This window comes from Limanda limanda, chromosome 18 (assembly GCF_963576545.1).
Source record: "Limanda limanda chromosome 18, fLimLim1.1, whole genome shotgun sequence".
Taxonomy (NCBI): Eukaryota; Metazoa; Chordata; class Actinopteri; order Pleuronectiformes; family Pleuronectidae; genus Limanda; species Limanda limanda.
In genome coordinates this window covers 6,532,794-6,555,528 of record NC_083653.1, presented here as the reverse complement: position 1 = coordinate 6,555,528, position 22,735 = coordinate 6,532,794, and the positions used below count along the sequence as shown (strand labels likewise).

The following is a 22,735-nucleotide window of genomic DNA, read 5'->3' as shown; positions in this document are numbered from 1 at the left end:
TGCGTATGATCTGACTGCAAAAGATTCATGCAAATACACCTGAACTACTCAGACATGATCTGAGACGAGACATTACACAGAGCTGCTGCTTGAATTCGCCTTAAAGTACATGAAAAAACACTGAACTTGATGTTTATTTCCCTGTCAACCGACTCCACCCATGTGGAAAAAAAAGAAACACGAGGCGTCACAGCAAACAGGCAGCGCCGTTGTTTCTCTTCGTCCCGTCCGACCTCTCCGCCCGGTCCGAGCACGTTAAAGTTTCCAAACAGCGACTCACAAGAGGCGCTGGCTTCGCTCCGGCTTTGGCTTTTTACAGCCTCTTGAACAGATGTTTCCACCTATGATCAGACATTTCCCGAGGCCTCGTCCAAAAACACTGATTCACATCTAATGCTCCGTCCAGCCTGCAGTGTTGTGTAATGCCTCTTTCCTGCTACCGAGGAGATGTTTACTGCAGTTGAATTGAATAGAGACCCGGGTGTGATTAGCTGCAGTTATGGCAGGGAATTAACTTTATATCATTTTAACAGACACGTTAAAGCTTGGGATATAAACAGCTTTTAAATAAAAGTTGGCTGCTCGTGTTTAACGGGTTATTACTGAAATAAAACACTGAGTTTATTGTTAATTTCCCGTCACAGCATGCAGCCTGTGGGTCGAAACTATAGACTTTAACTATGGACTATATACATTCTCTGAACCGCTGCCAATGTGGCTTCAGCTGAGAATTAAGGGAGACTGTTTTGCATTTTATCAAATTCAAAGTTTGAATAACAGGAGCCCAAAGAGGAAGTGGTACGTCTAAAGAATGGACACAACAGACCACAGAACACGATATCGCAAAAACACCAAGAGGGAATTTCTTTAGATTTGGCACAAACTTTCTGTTTGACTAAAGGTTGAACTGATTAGATTTAAGTGGCCAAAAGTCAAACGTCAAGGTCGCTGAGACCACACAGAGCGTATTGTTGCCTTATGAACGCAAAAACCCAGGAACAGCTGTGGGGAATTTTCGCAAAAGTTGGTACGAACTTTCACTTGGGCTCAAACATGAACTGATTCAATTTTGGTGGTCAAAAGTCAAAGGTCAAGGTCATCGTGAGGTCATGTTCTTGAAATATACAAAGATATAAAAACACTCAAGGGAATTTCACAAACTTCCCTTCACGCAATTTGACCTGGTTAGAAGTTGGAGGTCAAAGGTTAAAACAACTTTTTTGCTTACGAATGCATTATCTTGAGAACGCCTCGTTATAATGTTCAGTCAGACTCACAGTGATCTAACAAACCTTGCTATCGGGCTCTTGAACAAATCTCCAATCTGCCTTCAGGAAGTTTTGACCAGTGGTCACTTGGACCTAAAGATTAACTGAAAAGATATCAGTGCTTGAAGGTCAAAGGTCACGGTGACCTCATATGAGTCTAGGAAAAAATGTTTGTAGACTGAAACCGTACTAGCAGAGGCATACAACCACAGGTCAATGATTCTAGTTTATTATAAGTAATTTATTTCCTCAAAAGTTTCTTCTCTTGCTTTAAATCTACTTAAAACTACTTTTTTTATCTCTTCTCCACACCAGCTGTGATCTAACGTGTCTCACCCTGTAGGTCAGTGATGGTTTCAGTCCTGAGGTTGCGGTCTCTTTTCTCTTTCTCCAGCTCGGCCTGCAGCCCCATCAGCTGCTTCTCCAGCTCCATCTTGCTGTCTTCCAGCTGGCTGCACTTCTCCTGCATCTCCCCGAGGCTAACCTCCAGGCTCTGGGCCTGTTTCTGCACGTCACCCTGACTCCTCTTCAGCCGGGCCGCCGCCTCCTGCTCGGTCTGAAGCACAGCGTGGGCCTCCTCCAGCTGCAGATGAGAAACACACAGGATGAAACTTTGTTACCCTCCTGAAGACAAAAACAGGGCCAGTTCAACGGCAAAGGAGATTTCATGAGGGAAAGCAGACACAGTCGCTTGCTTGATTATGGATAACTAAATTATCATGTTTGACACAAGTATGAAACAGTGAGGAATTATTTAAAAGATGAGCAATAGAAGACAGAAAAAGTTTTAAAGCTGTGTTAAAGTTAAAAAAGTCCCCTCACCTGTTTCTGCAGCTGGATGTTCTTCTCACTGGATATCTGGGAGTTCTGGTTCCTCTTCCTGAGATCTTCTAGCTGGTCCCTCAGGTTGTTCACTGATCAATTAAAACAGATTTAGTTTCCCCCAGGAGAAATCAAATGATCCACCCAAAGAAAACTTATATTTATCTTCAAACACAGATGGAAATGGGGCTCTCAGGACGTCCTGAGTTTAGCTTAAAATATAAGCATTGTAGATAATAGATGGATGGATAGATGGATACAGGTTTTCCCTCGTGCTTACATTCGTTCTCCAGGCCGCGTTTTCGGTCCGTCTCAAACTCCACCTTGCGCAGGTTGTCGGCGCTCTGGTGCTGCAGCAGGGCTCGCTCTCTCTCCAGCTGCCTCAGCGAGGCCTCGACCTGCTGCCGGCTGTTCATCTGATCAGAGAGGGATTCACAAACACAGTGAGAGGACTGAACATGCAGCCAACATGTGAGTAATCCCTTCCGCTTTCCACGCTCACCTCTTTATCTAAGTCTTTCACCAGCTTGTCTAAACGGTTGGTAGCGTTTCTGAGGAGAAAGAACAGTGTCATTACAGACTTAAACCCACTTCACAGACTCAAGGGGAACTTGTTTTGTGTATTTGCGCACAACCGATTTTCCAAATCAAGCAACGCTAATGGACTATTGTCATTGATTTTCTTTTCCATTCTTTTTTTGTAATGTAAATCTGAAAACGTGTGTGCAGCAATCGAGCAGATTCCCTCTTTCATCAAATGGATGAAACACCGATCTGACGAACGCTGATCTTCTCCTGTGCTTTGAGTCAAGCCACTTCCCCACCCACCTCCACCCCAGCACCTCCTTTCAATAATGAATTTGACCTAATCTATGTCATCTGTGCATGTGTAAGGACAGGAGAGTTTCATACCAACAAATATAAACCTATTGCAATTATTGAAATCAAATTAATGTTGATGAAAGTGTGCATTTGTGTGTGTGTGTGTGTGTGTGTGTGTGTGTGTGTGTGTGTGTGTGTTTGTGGTCCAACTGTACTTGCACTTGTGGTCCAGCTCATCTTTGGCCTGCATCTCATGGTCGAGCTGCTCCTCCAGCTGTTGAAGCTTTTTCTGAAGCTGCTCACACAGATGAGAAAAGGAATGTTCATTATCTCTTATTTAATGTCCTTCATTGCCCCTCTTTTTTTTTTTTACCATTATATTAAGACACCCACCTCTTTCTTACTGTCCGAGCAATGTTCCTTATCCTCAGAGTTTTCCTTACAGTCCTGGATGTCCTCCGCCGAGTGGCTGTTGCTTCCCTTCAGCAGCCTGAGAGTGAGACGACAGAGCAGATCCATGAGAGTGTGTGAGCGAGTTTACCTGAGGTGATTTTCCAGCCACGACAACATCCAGCACCATCCACTGGTCCAAATCTCTCCAGACGAGTGACGTGCTTCACCCAAAACCACATCCCTCATTTCTATTGGTTTGTTAAGCGGGAGCTGAATGTTCATCCACATGCACGACTTCACAGCCACCATTTAGGAGGCTTTCATGCTGAAGACGCATGAGCTCATGCCTGCAGAATAAAACCTAGAAAACCTGCACTGTGGAAAAATCAACAGGGCCTGAGGATCCGTCAGACCTTCTTACATCTGGAGGATTTTACCTAAAGAGAAACACTCCAACCCTCCAACCCACACCGTCCGCTGCCAACCCTTCACCATGACGGGGGACTTGTAATGGTGGGCAGCTATCTCTGGGAATCATTACACAACTGGGCCACATTACTGCACAGTGATCACAGAATCGAAAGCCATTTTGCGGCCACTGTAAAGACCAGTTGCATCCCGTTTCTGAATCGTTTCCACATCTTTATAAAAACTAGAATACCTGTTTGGAATGGGCTGTTTGTTTAGCCCCTGGTTTTATTTCGGAAACAATATAAAAGTGACCTGCGGCAATTGAGCCACTGCTGTTTAACCCTGAAGGCTCAGGACGCAGAACCCTGAGCTGGTGAATCAGTTGTCGTTGTTGTGCATGAGCTGTTGTCATCCCAGCCGGCGCTGCTACAGAGCGCAGATCGCCTGGTTATCCAACTTTTGAACATATCACTTGTCCAAAGTGCAGCAAATTCAAATCTGCACTTCCTTGTGCCCTTAACAATACACATGCCAAGTGTGAGGTGGATAAGATGAATGGTTCTTTAGATATGTGTAGGGTTGCAAAATTCCGGGAATATTCAAAGTTGGAAACTTTCCATGGGAATAAACGGGAATATACGGGAATTGACGGGAATAAACTGGAAATGTTGCGGCTAATTTATACTAACTGTATTTACCTTGTCATATACAGACATAAATATAAACATTATGTTTTGGCTGATTTGAGCCCTGAGGAAACTTTTGGCACTTGACTATATGCTTCTGCATCGTTGTGTCATTCTTAACATTGGTCTTTGCACAGTATTTGCAAATGTACACAGCCTTTCCTTCTACATTGGATGGGGTGAACTGTCTCCACAGATGAGATAGTGCACGTGGCATTGTTCTGTAGAATAAGATGAGAAAAAAGTTTGTAAAAAAAACGCTAATGCAATGCCAGAGATATAAATAGTTAGCCAAACAATTGGAATCGTCTGTAAACATATTTTACAATTGATGGATAAATGAATGGAAATAGGCTAGATGAACAGATGAACAATCCTCAATCAGCATGCTAATATATTTTCCCCAGTAATATCATGGAAACTTACCTGACTAGTCCTGCACACTACAGCAGGCCTCAATAGCCCTGCTGTAGAGTGAAGGATGCTGGGAGTTATCTGTGCATGTGATGGAAGAATGCACAGTGGAGGGTTGAAACTCAACGTGCAGTGTGTTCTGCATTCAATACATCTTTAAAATAGTGTTTTGAATGATGTTTTTATTGCTCAGCGTTTAATTTGCGTATTTTTTTTCAAAATTCCCAAAATTCCCGAGCTAAACTTCCCATGGAAAGTTTCCAGAAAGTTTCCGGAAATTTACTGGAAACTTTCCGCCCCTTTGCAACCCTAGATATGTGATTCATATACGGACAGACAGAGATTTCTCGAAAACAGTAGACTGATGGAAATGCACCAACACTGTCGTCTTAACACACATTGAAGACAGCTGCAATGGAGTCAGTGGAGGGACAGCAAGGTTTTCGATCTCATAAGTACTTTGGGTCACACGTCCGTACAAATCCAAACTTGAGGGATTGTATCGTCACACGTCTGTGATTGAAAACATATCGAGAGAAAAATGAAACCACAAACTTCTGTGGCCTCCTTGTTTATTACCCACTTTATCTCCTTGTTTACACAGCGTGTTCTCCTGCGCATGCGGGTCACATCAGGCCATGACCAGTTCACATTGGAGTCTGATCCTGGCCTCATTCTAACAGATAAGGTTTGCAGTGTGAACGTAGCGTCTCTCTCAAGGCTGTTTTCTCTGCAGGCTAACGTTTGATCAGCTTCCTAATATGTATTCATGTCTGTCTATTGACTTCAGAAGAAGCCTCTTGACTCCATTTCCTGAGCTTCATGCACAAGAGAAATTACATGAAAACATATGAACGTTCAGCTGGATTAGTACAAGCCTGAAAAGCAAACACACGCCTGTAGGTTTAATCACTGATGACTGAAGCACTATAAGACACAGAGGTGCTGCTTTTTTAATTCTCCTCCTCATGGAGACCGGGGCTTAGAGACTGGACTTCATCGTGAGCAGAGGGGCAGTTAAAGGGGCCGTGGGAACAAGGAGGCAGTGTGGAGCTCAAACAGGCAAACAGTGTGTGACTGGTGTGAGTCTGTATTAAAGGTACGGGTGTGAAGCTGTTTTTTTTCTGACCTGAGCCGAGAGGCCCCAGTAACATATTCCTAAACAGGAGAGCTACATTACGAAAATCAACATAAAATCCCACAATGCTGACAAAACCATATCAAGTTCAATTTAAAAATATAAAATCGGTATGCGCGAATAATAAACATGGGTACAAAAAAACGCTGAGGATATATTTCAGAATAAAAGACTTACTGGTCCTCCTTGAAGTAGGTGAAGCCGACGAACGGAAGCTGGTTGCCCACGAAGGCTTTGGGAGGAGGAAAGGTCTCAGCATCTCCTTTATCTTCCTCGATGTCGTCGAAGTTGGTGGTGTCGATGTCACTGTTCAGCTCCGGCACAACTGGAGCCACAGCTGGAAGACAGACGCAGAGAGAGAGGGAAAGAGAAAGTCATGGAGAGAAAATGAATGAGGAGGAGGAGGAGGAGGAGGAGGAGGAGGAGGAGGAGGAGGAGGAGGAGGAGGTGCAAACCAGCAAAGAAAAATGATGACTATCCACGATTCAGACCAAAGGGCCGAAGGTATTTCACTCCTAAGTACCTCTTAATATTGAGTTTTCTTTTTTTCCAGTGGTGTTTCTGAGGAGAGTCTTTGCCAACCTTTGGCGGCGCTGGTGGGATTGAGCTTTCTGCAGGTTGGCACGCGCCCGGCCTCAGCTCCTTTTCCCCGCACAGTGCTCGCTTTGTGCCCCACACACAGCGCCTTTCAAAAAACGAGGCCTAAACTACGCCAGGAGAGTCGACTCCTTCTGCTCTTGAGACGTCTGCACGACACGCTGACAAAAATGTGTCAAAAGGCCAATCAGATAAAACCTTAGCTGCTCACTTAGCCTATAAATGGCTTCCGATTAAGAAAAGAAAAAGCTGGACTTTCCAGGCCAATGCAGTCCTGGATCGGAGCAAAGAGCTCATTACTGTCGGGTCAGGACTCGAACCCTCGGCTTGACAAAACGTGACCGGGAGATGACGGAGAAAATACAGGGAGAGATCAAGTGCAGGAATGAAACAAATGAGGGGGAAATAAAAAAGAAGAGGCAAGAAGAAAAATAAAAATAAAAAGGCCAAAATGTGGCGAGACAGAAAGAGACATAGGACGCTCCATGGAGGCCCTTGCGGCATGACTTCCCAGAATGCTCTCTGATAGCGGGCGACTAATGACAGGCAGCCGTGACCACAGTGAGAGTGACAGAGCGGGAGCAACCCTCCAAACTCGGGGCGCCCCCTCTCATTAGAGCCGTCCACACAGGCCGCACAGCCTGCCCCGCCCGCCGCTACGGGGGGGGGGGCGCTGCCTCCCATCCACTCGTCCATCCATCCACAGCCCTGGATCCCAGCGTTTAATAAGCCTGATACATGTGAGGACAACATGGAGCCCAAACCTTATGATAATAAAGCTCACACACACAGCGGGGGGAGTATTGTCATTTCTAAACAGACGCAGAAGGCCGGGAGGTGCATGTCGCTCTGTGGGACGCCAGAGTCCTGTTTCCAGTGTGTGTGTGTGTGTGTGTGTGTGTGTGTGTGTCGGAACATGCATGACATGAAGGGAGTTTGCACATGCACAGCACAGCAGTGGCCCCGTAGTGGTCTGGTGTTCCAGACTTCCAGGCTGGGATCAGTACTTCTGTCTGTTGTGATAATCAGAGCCAGGTGAAGCCGAGAGAGGGAAAGAGCCTGTGTGCAATTATACACACACACAGAGGCCCGTTCATATTCCTAATATATTCCCTTTTTACTTCTTTCCTTCCGACTTTAATGACCTGATAAAACTCCGCAAAGGGAGCTTAAGTCATAATGTGCAGTAATCACATTAATGAAAATACTTAGTAGAGTATAAACTTGATAAGGAAATAACTGATGGATCATAAACATTTCACTATTAAGTGAAAAGTCTAGGTTCACCATGTATGTCCATCTTTTTTGTTTGGCTGTTGTTATGGTTTCTATATTTTGCTCCTTCTAACTTTTATATTTTCCACTTCTAATTCACCATTGAGATGGTATTTTGCTTTATTTCCATCCTGTGTCATTTCAATCTGTATATATAAATTTAACCATATAGAAAAGTTAAATACTAAAATCAGAAGTTGCTGTGTTCCTGAATAATGTAGCAGCATCATATTCTCACATTAAACAAAACTTATTCATCAATATTAGATGAGGCGCGCATTAACTTGTGAAGTGATGTAACTCTACTTACTACTGGCAGAGTAATGTAATTAGCCAATAATAATAACAGATAGATCACAAAACACAGAGGTAAGTTTCTATAATAATCTCAGTATATTAAATGAGACTGTTGGTTTAGAAACTACTTCTATCATCTTTGTTTTCCGCAGCTAAAATTGGTATTTCTATAGTTTCAGGACAAAGAGTTATTTTCTCTCAGGTCTGTCATTGTGTGGATTGCTAGTGTGGGTGGTGCGGCCATAATGTGACATTTTCTCCTATTAAACTTTGCACTGTCGTCAAAACACTGCATCAGACAAATAAAGTCCAAAACGTGGGAGTGGAACTAAATTTGTTAAATTCCTACGCAGCTGGTTTTCCTGCAGGTTTTGTGCATCACGTGCTCTGCAGCTCTGTGCAGCCACCAGAACAAGAATGAGACATATCAGCAGGGATCATATGAGGAGCATGTGCACCATATATGGAGGCTTCATGGCTGAAAGAGAACAGACCTGCAGAGGAATGAACTGATCTGATAAGGGGGAAGAGGAAAGTCAAAAAAAAAAAGTCACATATCACCAAAGATGGAAAGAGGTTGAACGTGCACCTGGATAGAAGACGTTGAAAAAACGTGCACGTGCACACACTCACTCTCTCGGATGTTGTCGAAGGTCCACTGGTCGTTCTTGAAGAAGGGATGGCGTTTGATGTCATCCACTCCGGTGCGGCCGAGACGAACCGTCCTGCACAGAGCGAGAGGGACCAGGACTGTGAGCGGAGCGGAGCTCGACCCAAACACAAAACACACACCCCCCCCGCCCCGCCCCTTCCACCCACCATCACCAACATGTCATCCCAAACACACGGCCGAGCAGAGTGACCACTCAGCGCTGACCACACTGACCAGCATGGAGAGCCGCATGACCACTGGTGGACACTGGACACGCCTGAAAACCTCCTCTAACCAGTCAGACCTGAGATAATGATGATCCAGGAGGAGAGAGGGAGTGAAGGAACGCAGGAGGCATCAGACCTGACGGACTCCTAACACGACAGCTCGAGCTGCTGCAGCTTTCCCTGCTTCAGGTCTATTTAAAAAAACACACTTTCTGTCTCGCTCTCCCCTCCACGGCTGGGTACAGGGCTGGAGGGGTGCGGCAGTTTAGGTTTGCCACGTGTGGGACATTCCAGACCGGGCCAAGAGGAAGAGAGAGGGCAGGGGCGGGGAGGAAGAAATAGCTTTTAAAACCCCCTCCAACCAAGCCAGACTTAAAACCAACTGCGTCTCAAGAAAAAGCTGCAGGAGTGCAAGGTGAAAGTTGGAGCAGCAAAGGGAAGGATGTAGAAATGGAAAGTGGCACAGAGAACAGGTAGAAGGCATTTATAAGTGTGGAGGGATGAGAAACATACAGAGGGAGAAGGAGAGAGGTTTAAAAATCTGAAAAAGAAGAAGATGGCAGTGCTCAGAGGAATGATGGTGGAGAGGAGGGATGGTGACAGAGTGTTGAATGTGAGTGTGTGTGAGTGTGTGTGAGTGTGTGTGTGTGTGTGAGTGTGTGTGTGTGTGGTGTGAGAGAATAGTGAGTAAGAAGGAAAATAAACAGTGAGGAAAAATGAAAGGCAGCTCTGTTCTGAAGCAGAAAGGGCCTGTGTGAGGGAGTGGGTGTGTGTGTCCTCCTGGGGGGTGGAGTTACTAATGTAAACAGGAAGTGGTTTCTTCCAGGGGGATGGACCAGAACGAGACCCACACCCCTACATCCATTCATCTCACGTCTACCTTTAATACTAATGATGAGTCGGGACAAATATTAAACTCGCCCCGTCTGTATTGAGCTGGTGGGATCAGCACTATTTAATACTCGGTATTCACTCTATATTATATATATATAATATATATATATATATATAAAAGGATTAGTCCATCAATATTCTGTATTTTTCTTTTTGTCAGTAAATGCAAAGTCGACACAAACAACAAACTGATCCTTTGTAAAAACTGGTTCAGGTCACAAACCCCACCTCATCCATGTTAGTAGACGGGACATAGACCAAACTAAAGATAAAAGTACACTTAGTTCTTATCACACTTAAGGGTTTTTCTGGGAAGTTTGGTTTTATTTAGACATTTAATAATGGGGGGTGAAACGTCATGATTGACAGCAGGAACTGACTGGTTATTGGTCGAGCACATGTTTGGCAGGACCTCGATCCCGAGACTTCACTCAACAATCCTTACTGTGCAGACTCTGGTTCTAAATTGCATTAATTTCACCATCTATAGAGTAGCAAACTATTAGGTCTCCAGTGATGGGATAAGATTGTCTATGTTAGTGTGTTGAAATAAAGACGTAAGAAATGAAGGAATACAAAAAAATATAAGAAAGATTAAAAAAGAATAAAAAGGGACAAAGTAAGGAAAGAAAGAGCTCAAATGTGAGCGACGGCTGCAACAACAGGCTGCAATTAGGTCTCCTTATACTCTCCTATAATCCAAACAACACAATTACGCTGGTGTGTCGTGCAGCTATGAGTACAGTAGTAAAATAAGAAAAGGAAAAGCCGAGCACGTATCCAGACGCCTACACAGCCTGATATTGTGAAACACTCCCTTTTCTTTCTGGGGAACAAACCACAAAGTGTCGTTTTGTTGTGTTGTTGTTATATAAGGTTCCATGTGCAGACCTTTCAGTGAGGAAGGCACAGATCAGGTCTCTGGCATCCTGAGACATCTCCACATCATCCGGGAAGACCAGCGTCTTCTTGTGGTTCATGATCTTCCCATAAGTACCCACCAAGGACTCGGCATAGAAGGGAGTTTCACCTGTTGGGGAAAATACATCTTTTTACTCCACAGCATTTTTAATAATATGCAGCAACTATATTAGTGCAGCAAACTACAGCTGGATGAACAGCGGGTCACTTACCAATAAACAACTCGTATATAAAGACTCCGACAGACCACCAGTCACACTCCCGGCCGTAGTAACCGTCGCCCCCCTGGGACTGGAGCACCTCGGGGGAGATGTAGTCCGGCGTGCCCACAGCTGTGTCACAGTGCACCATGCCTGTCTGCAGACACACAAATACACAACATTTACTCCTGAGATGAAAAGACAAATTCAATATCAGTCACAGAAGAGAAGGTGGTGGAGTTCCGGGCTCTAAGTCAAAATTGAAAAGATTTAATTAGTGATATAAGCCATAAATCAAACTGTGGTGAGATGTTACCTTGTTATGCCTTTCTTGTAAAGCTCCCTGATTGGTCACAGACATTCCCGTATATATTAATACATAAATATTTATGTATATACTGAGTTTAGGGTAAAAATCTCTCTTACTCGTTTTGTACTGAAGAAAGAAACTGTAAACTGAAAACTTTGCTGGAGCGTAAATGTTTGGATCCACTCGTGACCCAGTTATTTTCAAACTGCTGTGGTAAAAACAAAAGGTGAAAAAAAGTGTTTTCCTGACTCACGGCAGAGGCAGAGCCTGCAACGGTCTGAGGATTGTTTTGTTTAACGCAATAACCTCTGGAGAACTTGCAAAACAACCTGATGCAACAGTAGCAGCACAGGGCGTCATGTCACAGTCTGAACACTTGGTGGTGCACTAGGGCCCCACCAAGAAAAGTAGAGGAAACTGAGACGGACACAGAAATGTCAAGTCACTGATGGTTCAGTGAATCATTTCCGTCCAGATGTCAGGTCTACATATTTCATAAATCTACTGTTAAATATATCTACTGCTACGTTATGAGTCATGTGGACCCCTCAGCTCGAGCCTTCTTTCTGTCCCCAAGGTCTAAATTAACACGTTCCAGTTTGGCTTTTATTAAATTAAATAATTACTGATTTCTTATTCTGAAGTGTTACGTTTACTATTGTTTGTATTATAACTGTTACACATCGGTGGAGGTATGAGCTCTACCGAGTGCCATTCTGGTTTCCTTATTTGCTTTTATTCTCGATTCAACTCTTTTTAAATTCCTTTTTTGAATTGCCATGCTATTGATTTGTGTTCTACATTTAGTTCCTCGTTGCCTAAACAACTGCTGTAGGTCCATGACCTTTGAGAATAACAACATGGCCGCGGGTGTCACCTACCGAGTCCATCTTCATGCATGTGCCGAAGTCGGCCAGCTTGAGGTGTCCGTGTTGGTCCAGCAGCATGTTGTCGGGCTTGACGTCCCGGTGGATGAAGCCCATGGAGTGGATGGTGTCCAGCGCCAGCACCACTTCGGCCGTGTAGAAGCGAGCCCACTTCTCTGGCATGTCGTAGTTCATGGTGAGCGTCACCACGTCGCCTCCAGGCATGAACTCCATCACCATGTAGAGGTGCCGGTCGTCTTGGAAAGCGCAGCACAGCTAGAAGACAAGAGACGTGATGTCAGTTAAAGACAACACTGCAGAGGCACTCTGAAAAACCTGGTTGGATTTATAATGAACCGTTTCTAAGATCATTATCTTCATTAGAAACCTTGAGAGACACTGAGCTGCCACACGAGAGAGAGACTTCATGAGAGACACTGAGCTGCCACACGAGAGAGAGACTCATGAGGGACACTGAGCTGCCACACGAGAGAGAGACTCATGAGAGACACTGAGCTGCCTTAGAGAGAGAGACTTCATGAGAGACACTGAGCTGCCACATGAGAGAGAGACTTCATGAGAGACACTGAGCTGCCACACGAGAGAGAGACTCATGAGGGACACTGAACTGCCACACGAGAGAGAGACTTCATGAGAGACACTGAGCTGCCACATGAGAGAGAGAGAGAGAGAGACTTCATGAGAGACACTGAGCTGCCACACGAGAGAGAGACTTCATGAGAGACACTGAGCTGCCACATGAGAGAGAGAGAGAGACTTCATGAGAGACACTGAGCTGCCACACGAGAGAGAGACTTCATGAGAGACACTGAGCTGCCACATGAGAGAGAGAGAGAGAGAGACTTCATGAGAGACACTGAGCTGCCACACGAGAGAGAGACTTCATGAGAGACACTGAGCTGCCACATGAGAGAGAGAGAGAGACTTCATGAGAGACACTGAGCTGCCACATGAGAGAGAGAGAGAGAGAGAGACTTCATGAGAGACACTGAGCTGCCACACGAGAGAGAGACTTCATGAGAGACACTGAGCTGCCACATGAGAGAGAGAGAGAGAGAGACTTCATGAGAGACACTGAGCTGCCACACGAGAGAGAGACTCATGAGGGACACTGAGCTGCCACACGAGAGAGAGACTCATGAGAGACACTGAGCTGCCACACGAGAGAGAGACTCATGAGGGACACTGAGCTGCCACACGAGAGAGAGACTCATGAGGGACACTGAGCTGCCACACGAGAAAGAGACTCATGAGATACACTGAGCTGCCACACAAGAGAGAGAGACTCATGAGGGACACTGTGCTGCCACACGAGAAAGAGACTCAAGAGAGACACTGAGCTGCCACACGAGAGAGAGACTCATGAGGGACACTGAGCTGCCACACGAGAGAGAGACTTCAGGAGAGACCCTGAGAAAACCTGTGAGACCCCAAGAGACACTGAGCTGCCACACGAGAGAGAGACTCATGAGGGACACTGAGCTGCCACACGAGAAAGAGACTCATGAGGGACACTGAGCTGCCACACGAGAGAAAGACTCGTGAGGGACACTGAGCTGCCACACGAGAGAGAGACTCATGAGGGACACTGAGCTGCCAGGAGAGAGAGAGAGAGAGAGACTTCATGAGAGACACTAAGCTGCCACATGAGACTTTGACTTCATGAGAGACCCTGAGAGAACCCGAGAGACACATCTAGCAAAGCTCAGTTCAGTCAGTGCCGAAGGAGAAGAGCATATGTTTCTGTCGTTTCACTATAATCAGCTTAAATAAAAAAAATAAGAACCAATATAATGTATGTGCACACCTGAACCACCCAGGGGCTGTTGGAAAAGGCCATGATGTGCCTCTCCTCCCAGAAGAACGCCGAGTCCGACCGCTTGATCATCTCAAATTTGTTGAGCTGCTTCATGGCGTAAACCTTCTGCGAGGCCTTGTGTCGGACCTGGAGGTGGGGGTGGGGGGGTGGGGTGAGGCGGAAGAGAACATGTTGGCGTACATTCAGTTATAACTCTTCAAGGACAATGAGAGCAAGAAGACAGTAAGAAGGTCGCAGTGACCAAGATAAGAGCAGAGAGGCAGAGAGGGGAATCCGTAATTGTGGTACACACCCATACAAAGACATGCTTACACAAGATTTCAAGCACAAACACACCAAGCCCCCACAGACACCCCCACAGCAGCCTTCACACTCCTCTCCGACACACACTGAGCCAGTCCAGACTTGTTCTACCACAAGACATTCAGCAGTAAGCAGAATTCCATCAGCGCACGACACACACACACACATCTGGAAGAACTGGAAGTTTATAGGGAAATGTAACTTTGCCAGATCACTTTTATGAGACCAGAGTCAAATACTTTGGTCGAGAAAGATGCAAATTATATCTGAAACACCCAAAATAGCTCGTGGCTGCTGCACAGTTTGTGTTTGTTTGGGAGATTCACAGATTGTTGCTCCCTCTGGTGGTTCACCTCTCTGGTATTCTGCTGCAAACTGCTGCATTTGTAAACATCTGTGCAGCTTCCTCACATCGAAGCACAAAACTGCTGAAAGAAATCAAGTCAAAGGGAGCAAACACACGCACACACGCACACACACACACACACACATGCCTATCGATTAACCCTTTACGGAGAGGAACACCTCACCAGCTGCACTTCTCCGAACGCTCCTCTCCCGATCAACTTCACTTTTTTGAAGTCGTCGAGCTTCACCTGCACCTCCTGCAGCTGATTGACGGCCTTTTCATCTGTGGGAAGGACACACACACACACACAAACACACACACACACATGATACCATTGCAACGCAAAGGTTAAGCTGCAGCCATGTGGGTTCGCATGGTTCTTACATGTTGCATCATTTTGTATAAAACACAATGAGATGTCTGAGTTTCGTCCTTAAACAAAGATACAGTGCACACAAACTAAAAAGCTGTACAAGGGTCACACATATCTTACGTTTTGCAGTTGCCTTGAAAGCAAACATTTCACAGAGTTTATTCTACTTATCTCTTCTGTGAACGTTTGCATGCAACCTTTAGAGTTGAGATAAAACCAGGTGGAGATTTTCTTGCAAAGTTGAACTTGCAAGACTTTGATTATTTAAAAACAAAAAGATCCCATACATTTAGTTTTCTGTGCATTAACTAACATGTTGTTAGGTTATTCCTCGTGTCAGAGTGTTGTTGTTGTTTGTCAGTGTAAGTTTGAGAATCAGAGACACAACTTACATCGATTAAGAAACGCGTCGATATTTTTGTTTTTCCTCAGAGCAGGATAATTCAGATCATTCGACAGGGCCTTGACAGAATCCTGAAAGAAAGAAAAAACAAAATACAATCACACTTTTTACAAATGTAGAAACATGAAACAGGACATATAATCCAGGTTTACCCTGCTCAGTGTATTACAATCCTTATTTATAAAATGTTTGCCACGCAAAATAAGACATACACTGGTAAAAGCAAATGTTATTAACACTAATGTTAAAATAATTAAATAAATATGATTTATTTGTTTGGATTGAAAATATAATGATGTTTCAAAGCTGAATTCAAGTATCAATGATAATGGAAAGAAAGAAAATAATATTTTCATTTGAGTCTGACCGAAATTAATATCTTTTTTGCACTGTTTATTATGTAAATAAAACTAAAGAAAGTTAGGTCAGTAAGGAAGTAAAAAAGGAATAACATTATTGTGAGTAAGGTTCCCCTGAGTGAAACATGAGCTCCTATTGCCAAACTTGGACAGTCGGTCGGATTTAAATACAAAACGAGACCACCTACACCCGCTCCAGTTTTTAAAAAAACAACACACACACACTCTCTCTTGCAGGCCACACTAAAAGCTGGGGGCCTCAGTAGTGTCATCAGCGCTTAAATCGGCGGTGTTGGGTTTCACGAAGAACTAAAATGTCTCTGTGATCCCAACGCATGAGGCTGGCAGGGGAGTCGAGCAGGTGGGCAGGGTTGAGAGTGTGTGTGTGTGTGTGTGTGTGTTTGTGTGTGTGTGTGTGTGAGTGTGTGGAGGGGACAGCCGAGTTTGACCTTCTGTTCCCCCAAAAACAGGGGTCAATTGGAGTCATCCATGCCTCTGTTTGTGTGTGTGTGTGATGGGGCGAGGGTAGGGCCCGTTTGTCCGGGGACATACGAGTGGATGGTGCAACAGCATATGGAACAATTCTGCACCTTTAAATAGCAGTGGTGAGGAGAGACCCCCCCCCCCCCCTGGACCTCAGACGGTTGGAAATAAGACCTGAAGCCTCAGAAGCTATTGTGGGACAAACAGCTTATGGGTCAGGATTCAAACTGAGCACTCCAGGGTTTGTGATCGTTTTACACTGTGCGAGTGTGTGTGTGTGTGTGTGCGTGTGGAGTTTTCCACCATGACGAACTCTGTCCCGTCTCTAATTTCAGCAAAATAAAATGATGATAAAAGGTTGATGCATCATAAACGGGTTTTCTCAAACAAAAATGAAACACAGCGAAGGTTCCAGGTCCTTGAACTGATTACACACACACACACAGGATATTCCCAAAAGATTCACTTTATATTAATTTCTGCGTTTAGTGTCATCTCTCCATCAATCACTGAAAACTAAATGAAAACCAAGAAATTACATGAGAGATGCCCAGATTCAACATGATGGATCAGCACAGGCGTTGAAACAGACATGAGGCTGATCATGTTTCAGCCTTGACGTGAACAAACCACATTAGACACAGAGTTTGAGGAAATATCATGAAAATCATCCCTCACGACAGACCACCACATTGTTTTTGTTGCTACAGAAATCCCTGACCTCATGTTACCTCATATAAACAGCAATAAATTCCACAAACTGAAGGTACACACTTTTTAAGTAAAGGGAGCGCTCACATTGAGCTAATGCTTGGTACGGTCAGATCTGAGGGACTGGAATCAGATAAAAAGGAAACTCGGGTTCATCGTTAAACTGGAACTGTGGTTTGATCGAGCTCCACCGAGGCTAACGCCCTATCACACGTGTTAAACAAAGCGAAAACGAATGAATAATTAATCTGTCTGTTTATCCGGATCCACTTAAGCATTTAATGGCTTCTTCCTTTAATCATGCTTCACTCTTCCACTTAAGTTCATGGAAATCGGTTCAGCAGGTTTATCTGCTGACTAACAAACAGAAAAGCAACAAACGTAATCTTTGTGACAAGTAATCAAACAAATAAACCAACAAACAAACGGACAGGGGCCCAAACATTTCTTACATGGGGGAGATTGGTAGTTAATTAAGTAATTTACACATTTTCCATTTATTTCTGTGACTCCTTGCTCATAGAAAAGACAGAAGAGGCTCCAACTGTAACACGAACACATCCTAACATACAAGTTGGAGTTTGAATGAGAAGGTCTGGACAAGTTTCGAGACTTTTGGTACAACAACAATCCACCAGACCTTTATCTTAATCCCCCAGTTAGACACAGTAAAATAAGATCTGATAAGGAACAGTTTAAGGTTTCAGCCTCTGTGAGTTTCATGCTAACAACTAACAAATAAAATACATTCATCCTGTTTTCTTTGGCTCCTGTAACTCCTGCTTCTGTGTAAAGAGGCCAGTCAACCTGCATTTTCTCCTGGTGCTTGTCAGATTTTTACCTGTGGAATCTGGACAAATCTGAACATGACTGTGCAGTTCCAGCAGGGCACTGACACTCCCCCCCCCAGCCGACTCCACTGTGAGCTGCCACAGTCCCAGAGCGAGTTCAGCTGCAGCGCTGGAGCTCAGAGCACAAGTGTAAAAGTTTCAAATGTTCCAGCTCAAACAGATCCAGTCTCCTAGGGCCTGCCCCTGATATAAACTATAGACTTGCCTAGAATTGCTCGGCTTCCTGATTTAAACCATGCATTTCCTTATCGGAATCGGAGTTGTACACGTCTTTACATTCTTCACAAAGGAGTTGTCACATACCGCTGACACATATTTGCATGCTAGCAAATAATCAGTGTATCTTGTTGATGGACACGGGATGCCTACGTCCAGTCTGAGGTTTCTAATACACACAAAGTAAATCATATATACTGACACATTTTCAATGTGTTTGTTATGTGTTAGCACTGAAAATGCTGATGAGGGAATAATCTCTTCTGTCTACATGCTCTCCTGAAGTACATGTGCTGCCTTTGTTCCTGCTATAAATCTACCAGTGTTACTCTTGTTATATATTTATACAAATTCAAAAAATATTTCCTCACTGGGTTTGTTAAGTTTTATCATTAACCTATTTTACTTGATTGTTCCAGATCAGCAGTGGTTGTCGTGTTTGTCGCCTGTGTAAAGATACAAAGCTACGTTAAAGATAAACTGTACCATATTAATTTATTGTTTTTTTTACGTACTTAAGAGCAAGTCTTAAAATGTTCTGACCGACCAGCAAATCATCATATTTTAGGAGCCGGAAAACTGCAAGTACTTAAAAGTGCTTGTGTTTGTATTTGACAAATTACTTAAACAATCAATTAATTGATCAACTAATCAGTTAACAAAGACCGACAATTAAACTGATAAAGGTCTTAAACAATCAGTGGAATAGTCAATTTGTTCCATCAATAGGAAATTCATCAGCAACAAGTCAAAATGGTAAATTCTTCCTGGTTCATGCTTCTAAAATGCGACAATTAGTGCTTTTTTATGCTTCGATTCATTTTAAATTGAACACCACTAGGTTGCGGTTAAAACAAGACATTTAACGAAAAGCTTCATCGCGTTAAACCAAAAACCTTTGTTCTACAAAAAATGCTTCAACAAACAATCTTTTGTGCGAACACAACACAAATAATTGCGGACAAACAGGAAACAGTGATGTGAGGTCACGCAGGGGGGTTATCTCCATCTGAATTGCAGGAAGTGACTTCAGTTTCCTGCAAGGTAGCTCCTCGCATTAGTCGCCACGGTGGCCATTGTTATTTCCACTACTCTGCTGCTCTGAGCCCCAACGCAGCCGAGAGCTGGGGGGGCTCACACTGATAAGTGACGACTGTTGACGTGATGGGATTAAACTGGTTCATTACGTGTGGTTGTCTGATGGTGAAGGGAGTCGGGGGGGTTGTCTATGTGAAGCTGAAAGTAGAGGCTTTACGCTGGATTTCACTCGTGACTCATCAACACTCGGAATAGACGCGGTCCCACCGGCAGGAACTAATGCAGACAGAGAGGTTGTTTATGTAGTGATTAGTATAAACAACATTGAATCTCCTACTTGTATATGACGCAACTGAGTGTCTCCACATGGGGAACATCCTCTGACTAAAGGTCCATGTATAGGTATCTCTCTCTAGATTGTCTTTACATCCGCCATTTACTTCAAATTCCAATTTGACCACGTATGCTGTGTTGCAGAAGGTCAGAGGTCGGGGCTCAGCAGTGACAATAGTGTTATCAAAGTTGCTTGAGCACATTCTCGGGACAGGTCACAGAGGGGGCGCGTCAACACGAGGCAACAGCAGAAAGACTGAACAGGTAATCACAAGGAGACAGCGGCGGAATGTTGGGAGGAGAGAGATAAATCAATGACCCATAACTCCTCCATGTTCTTTACCTCTGCCAAGCAGGATATGTTGTCAATGGCGTTTTGTTTGTTGGTTTGTCTCTTAGGGCAGCGTTACAAGAAAACTACACTGGACGGATACAGCAAAACTTTATGGAAGGATATGGTGTGGGTCGGGGAAAAAGTTGTAATATTTTGGTGCGGAACCGGAATCAGGGGGTGGATCCAATTTCAAAGCTTTAATGAATGTCCAAAATTAATTATTCACAGTATTATCAAATCATTCCGATGCCATAGGGCAGCATAGGATAGGCCCACAGCTCGGTACAATATGATGGGCCTACACTGTAATAGGATATGATAGGTGTACAATTCTACACAAAACGACAGTCCTACAATTCAATATGTCTACAATTTCATACCATAAGCCTATACATCTCTGCAAAGTGTGATAAGATAGGCCTTCAATTTGATACGCTGGGACTATAACGTGATACGATTTAAAACAATGGGCCTACAATGCGAAATGATATGCCAACAATTCAATAAAATACGATTGGCTTACAATTCCATATGATACGAATCTATAGGGCTACAAGTCGGTACAATAGGCCTATAACTCCATAGGAAATGAAACTACACAAGAAACTTTGTTAGTCCCACTAAGGGGGAAACTGAATGTCACCTTACACACAGAACAAACAACTGGCAAGAGATAATCCTACAAGTCTCAAAGTAGATAAACCTTTAGATGTCCTTCAATCCTTCACTCAAACAACAACAACAACAGATAAAGGGTACGTTTCCTCCTTTCTCCTGAAAGCTGTGTCCCTGCTCGCTCCAGCTGTTTGCGTGAGACGCGTGTGTGTTTGTGAGCCTGTGTGTGTCTGTGTGAGTGTGTGTGCTCAGGACAGAATCATTGCTCAGATCAACTCACCAGCAGCGTCTCCAGGTTCAGAGCCGCCTGCGGGCTCCTCATGAGGGACTCGAGCTTGTGGAGCCGGCTCTCCAGCCTGCTCTCCGCTCCGGGCATGATCACAGCGGATCAAAGCCGATCAAAGTCGATCACATGAAACACAGACACACAACAATAACCTGTGGACCCGAGTTTGAGCCAGTCAGCTCGTCATGCCCGCTGCTCTGAGTTGGTCAAGTTAATAATAAATAAGCTGTTTCATTAATGTCTCAGCGGAACCCGAGCACACTTCCTCCTTTTCTGTTCTGTTCTTTTCTCCTCTGTTCTTTTCTCTTCTCTTCTTTTCTCTTCTGTTCTTCTCTGTGTTCTGGGACGTGTTTCTCTCTCAGGTGCCTCTCGTCTGTTTCCAGGTTTCAGAAACAACCTGATCTCAGCTCAACGTTTCTGCGCTGCGGGGAGCGACGTCAAGCTGGAGCAGGAGGCGAGAAGACTTCCGGTGGAAACTGTCAAAATAAAACTATGTGAAAAACACCCTGAATAGGAAAAGCCTGCTCTAATGATAACTAATACTTTAACCCAATATGGATCTATTTTTTTAAAAGTTTGGATGAGCAAAATGGAGAAATATAAAATAGACTTTGTAATTCTTACTTGCAAGTATTTTGCTTTATACTGTATCTCGAGGCATTGGATACGGGTTATAAGTGAATGTTATGTGCATATTTAAAAGTTTTGAATGGATGTATTAACTGCTGCACAAGATTTAAATCACACAAGCCTCGAACTTATTTAATTTCATGTAAAATCTATTTATATTATCTATTTGTATTTTAACAAATGAAGCTTACATAACACACATTTTTAATTGTTGATTTCTAACATGATTGTGATGATGAAAAGGGACATTTATTATGTTGCTTGGCTAAAATGATATGCAATGTAAATATCCTGAATAAATAAATAAAATTTCTGGAAAAAAGTGAACAAATATATAGAAGCCTGATGTAACAAAAGCACTTTATTCATGTATTTTATATTTATGTTAATATTTTAAGGTTTATCTTTGCATCTTCCATGTGACAAATGGCCTAGGCAATATACAATAAGTTTGTCTGAAGTTAGTGAGTGCTTTTATTCTGAAGGCAGTGAGCTACATCCGGGTTGGGTTTGCATTAACTTCGATAACTTTAACAGAATCCACCCAACATACCTCCCCTCTTTACCTGAGGACTAATAATTGTTTGGATGACTCCACTCCCACATTTGTTCTGTACCCACCCTCTGTACAGCTCAGGGTATCACAGCCCCCCCCCCACCACCACCTCACATCCACCAGCCACTGCTCGAATTCCTGCCCTCTTATCTCATCCATCGGATTTACCGTCACTGCACAGTCTCGACCAACTTTCAGTATTTCAGGAATGTTGATGCACCGCATGCAGACGAGCTGCCACTAAAAATAGAAGTTTACAGGAACTAGAGAGTGAGGAGTCCTTATCTGCAGCTCCACCTCTCACTCATTGATTGGGTCGACATTTAGATCTGAAAGGGATAAGGCCAACACATCACAACAGAATAATAATAATAATAATAATAAAATGAGTGTAAAAAATCTGCTAGTTCTGCCGAAATAAAACACACAAATGTCCTTGCTCTTAGAATAACTTTTATTTATTTTACTTTACAAAGAGGCTCCGCACCAAAGCTCCATGTCACTGAATCTGTATTCGAATACAAACAACCTGCGGGAACAGTGTGTTCAGATGGTGGGCGACATGTTTGACAGGGGGGGTGGGGGTGTGTGGGGGGGGACACTTGCAAATTTCAGGCAACAAAATCCTCTGAAACAAAAGTGTTGTTTTGGCATAACTTTGGATTGACACACACATACACACACATATACTGTATCGGGTTAGAAATGGCAATGATCAAAATGTGCAATCAAACAAATCAATAAATGATATTTCCATTTTTGTGTTGGAGAAGGTGGGTGGGTGGGGGGGGCTCTGGTGTCAGGGCAGAGGGCCACTTGTTGACACAGCAGCTGTTTGAATGGAGTGATGTCACCACTGACT

The 22,735-nt window shown here is 43.9% G+C and overlaps 1 protein-coding gene across 2 annotated transcripts in view; it reads right to left on the bottom strand.

Annotated features, from left to right (window-relative positions):
• The window catches only part of LOC133024247 (rho-associated protein kinase 2-like), a 32,839-nt gene extending 11,766 nt beyond the window's left edge, over nt 1-21,073 (bottom strand). For both annotated transcript variants that reach the window (XM_061091276.1, XM_061091277.1), the window contains exons 1-15: nt 20,682-21,073; nt 15,451-15,532; nt 14,867-14,967; nt 14,022-14,159; nt 12,209-12,469; nt 11,030-11,174; nt 10,788-10,926; nt 8,757-8,848; nt 6,132-6,291; nt 3,306-3,402; nt 3,128-3,207; nt 2,593-2,641; nt 2,371-2,506; nt 2,091-2,182; nt 1,605-1,851 (exon numbers count right to left, since the gene is read on the bottom strand). In XM_061091276.1, the coding sequence (XP_060947259.1) occupies nt 1,605-1,851; nt 2,091-2,182; nt 2,371-2,506; nt 2,593-2,641; nt 3,128-3,207; nt 3,306-3,402; nt 6,132-6,291; nt 8,757-8,848; nt 10,788-10,926; nt 11,030-11,174; nt 12,209-12,469; nt 14,022-14,159; nt 14,867-14,967; nt 15,451-15,532; nt 20,682-20,777 (1,915 nt within the window). In that variant the 5' untranslated portion in view covers nt 20,778-21,073. The remainder of the gene's footprint in view (nt 1-1,604; nt 1,852-2,090; nt 2,183-2,370; nt 2,507-2,592; nt 2,642-3,127; nt 3,208-3,305; nt 3,403-6,131; nt 6,292-8,756; nt 8,849-10,787; nt 10,927-11,029; nt 11,175-12,208; nt 12,470-14,021; nt 14,160-14,866; nt 14,968-15,450; nt 15,533-20,681) is intronic.
• Nucleotides 21,074-22,735: the final 1,662 nt, after the last annotated feature.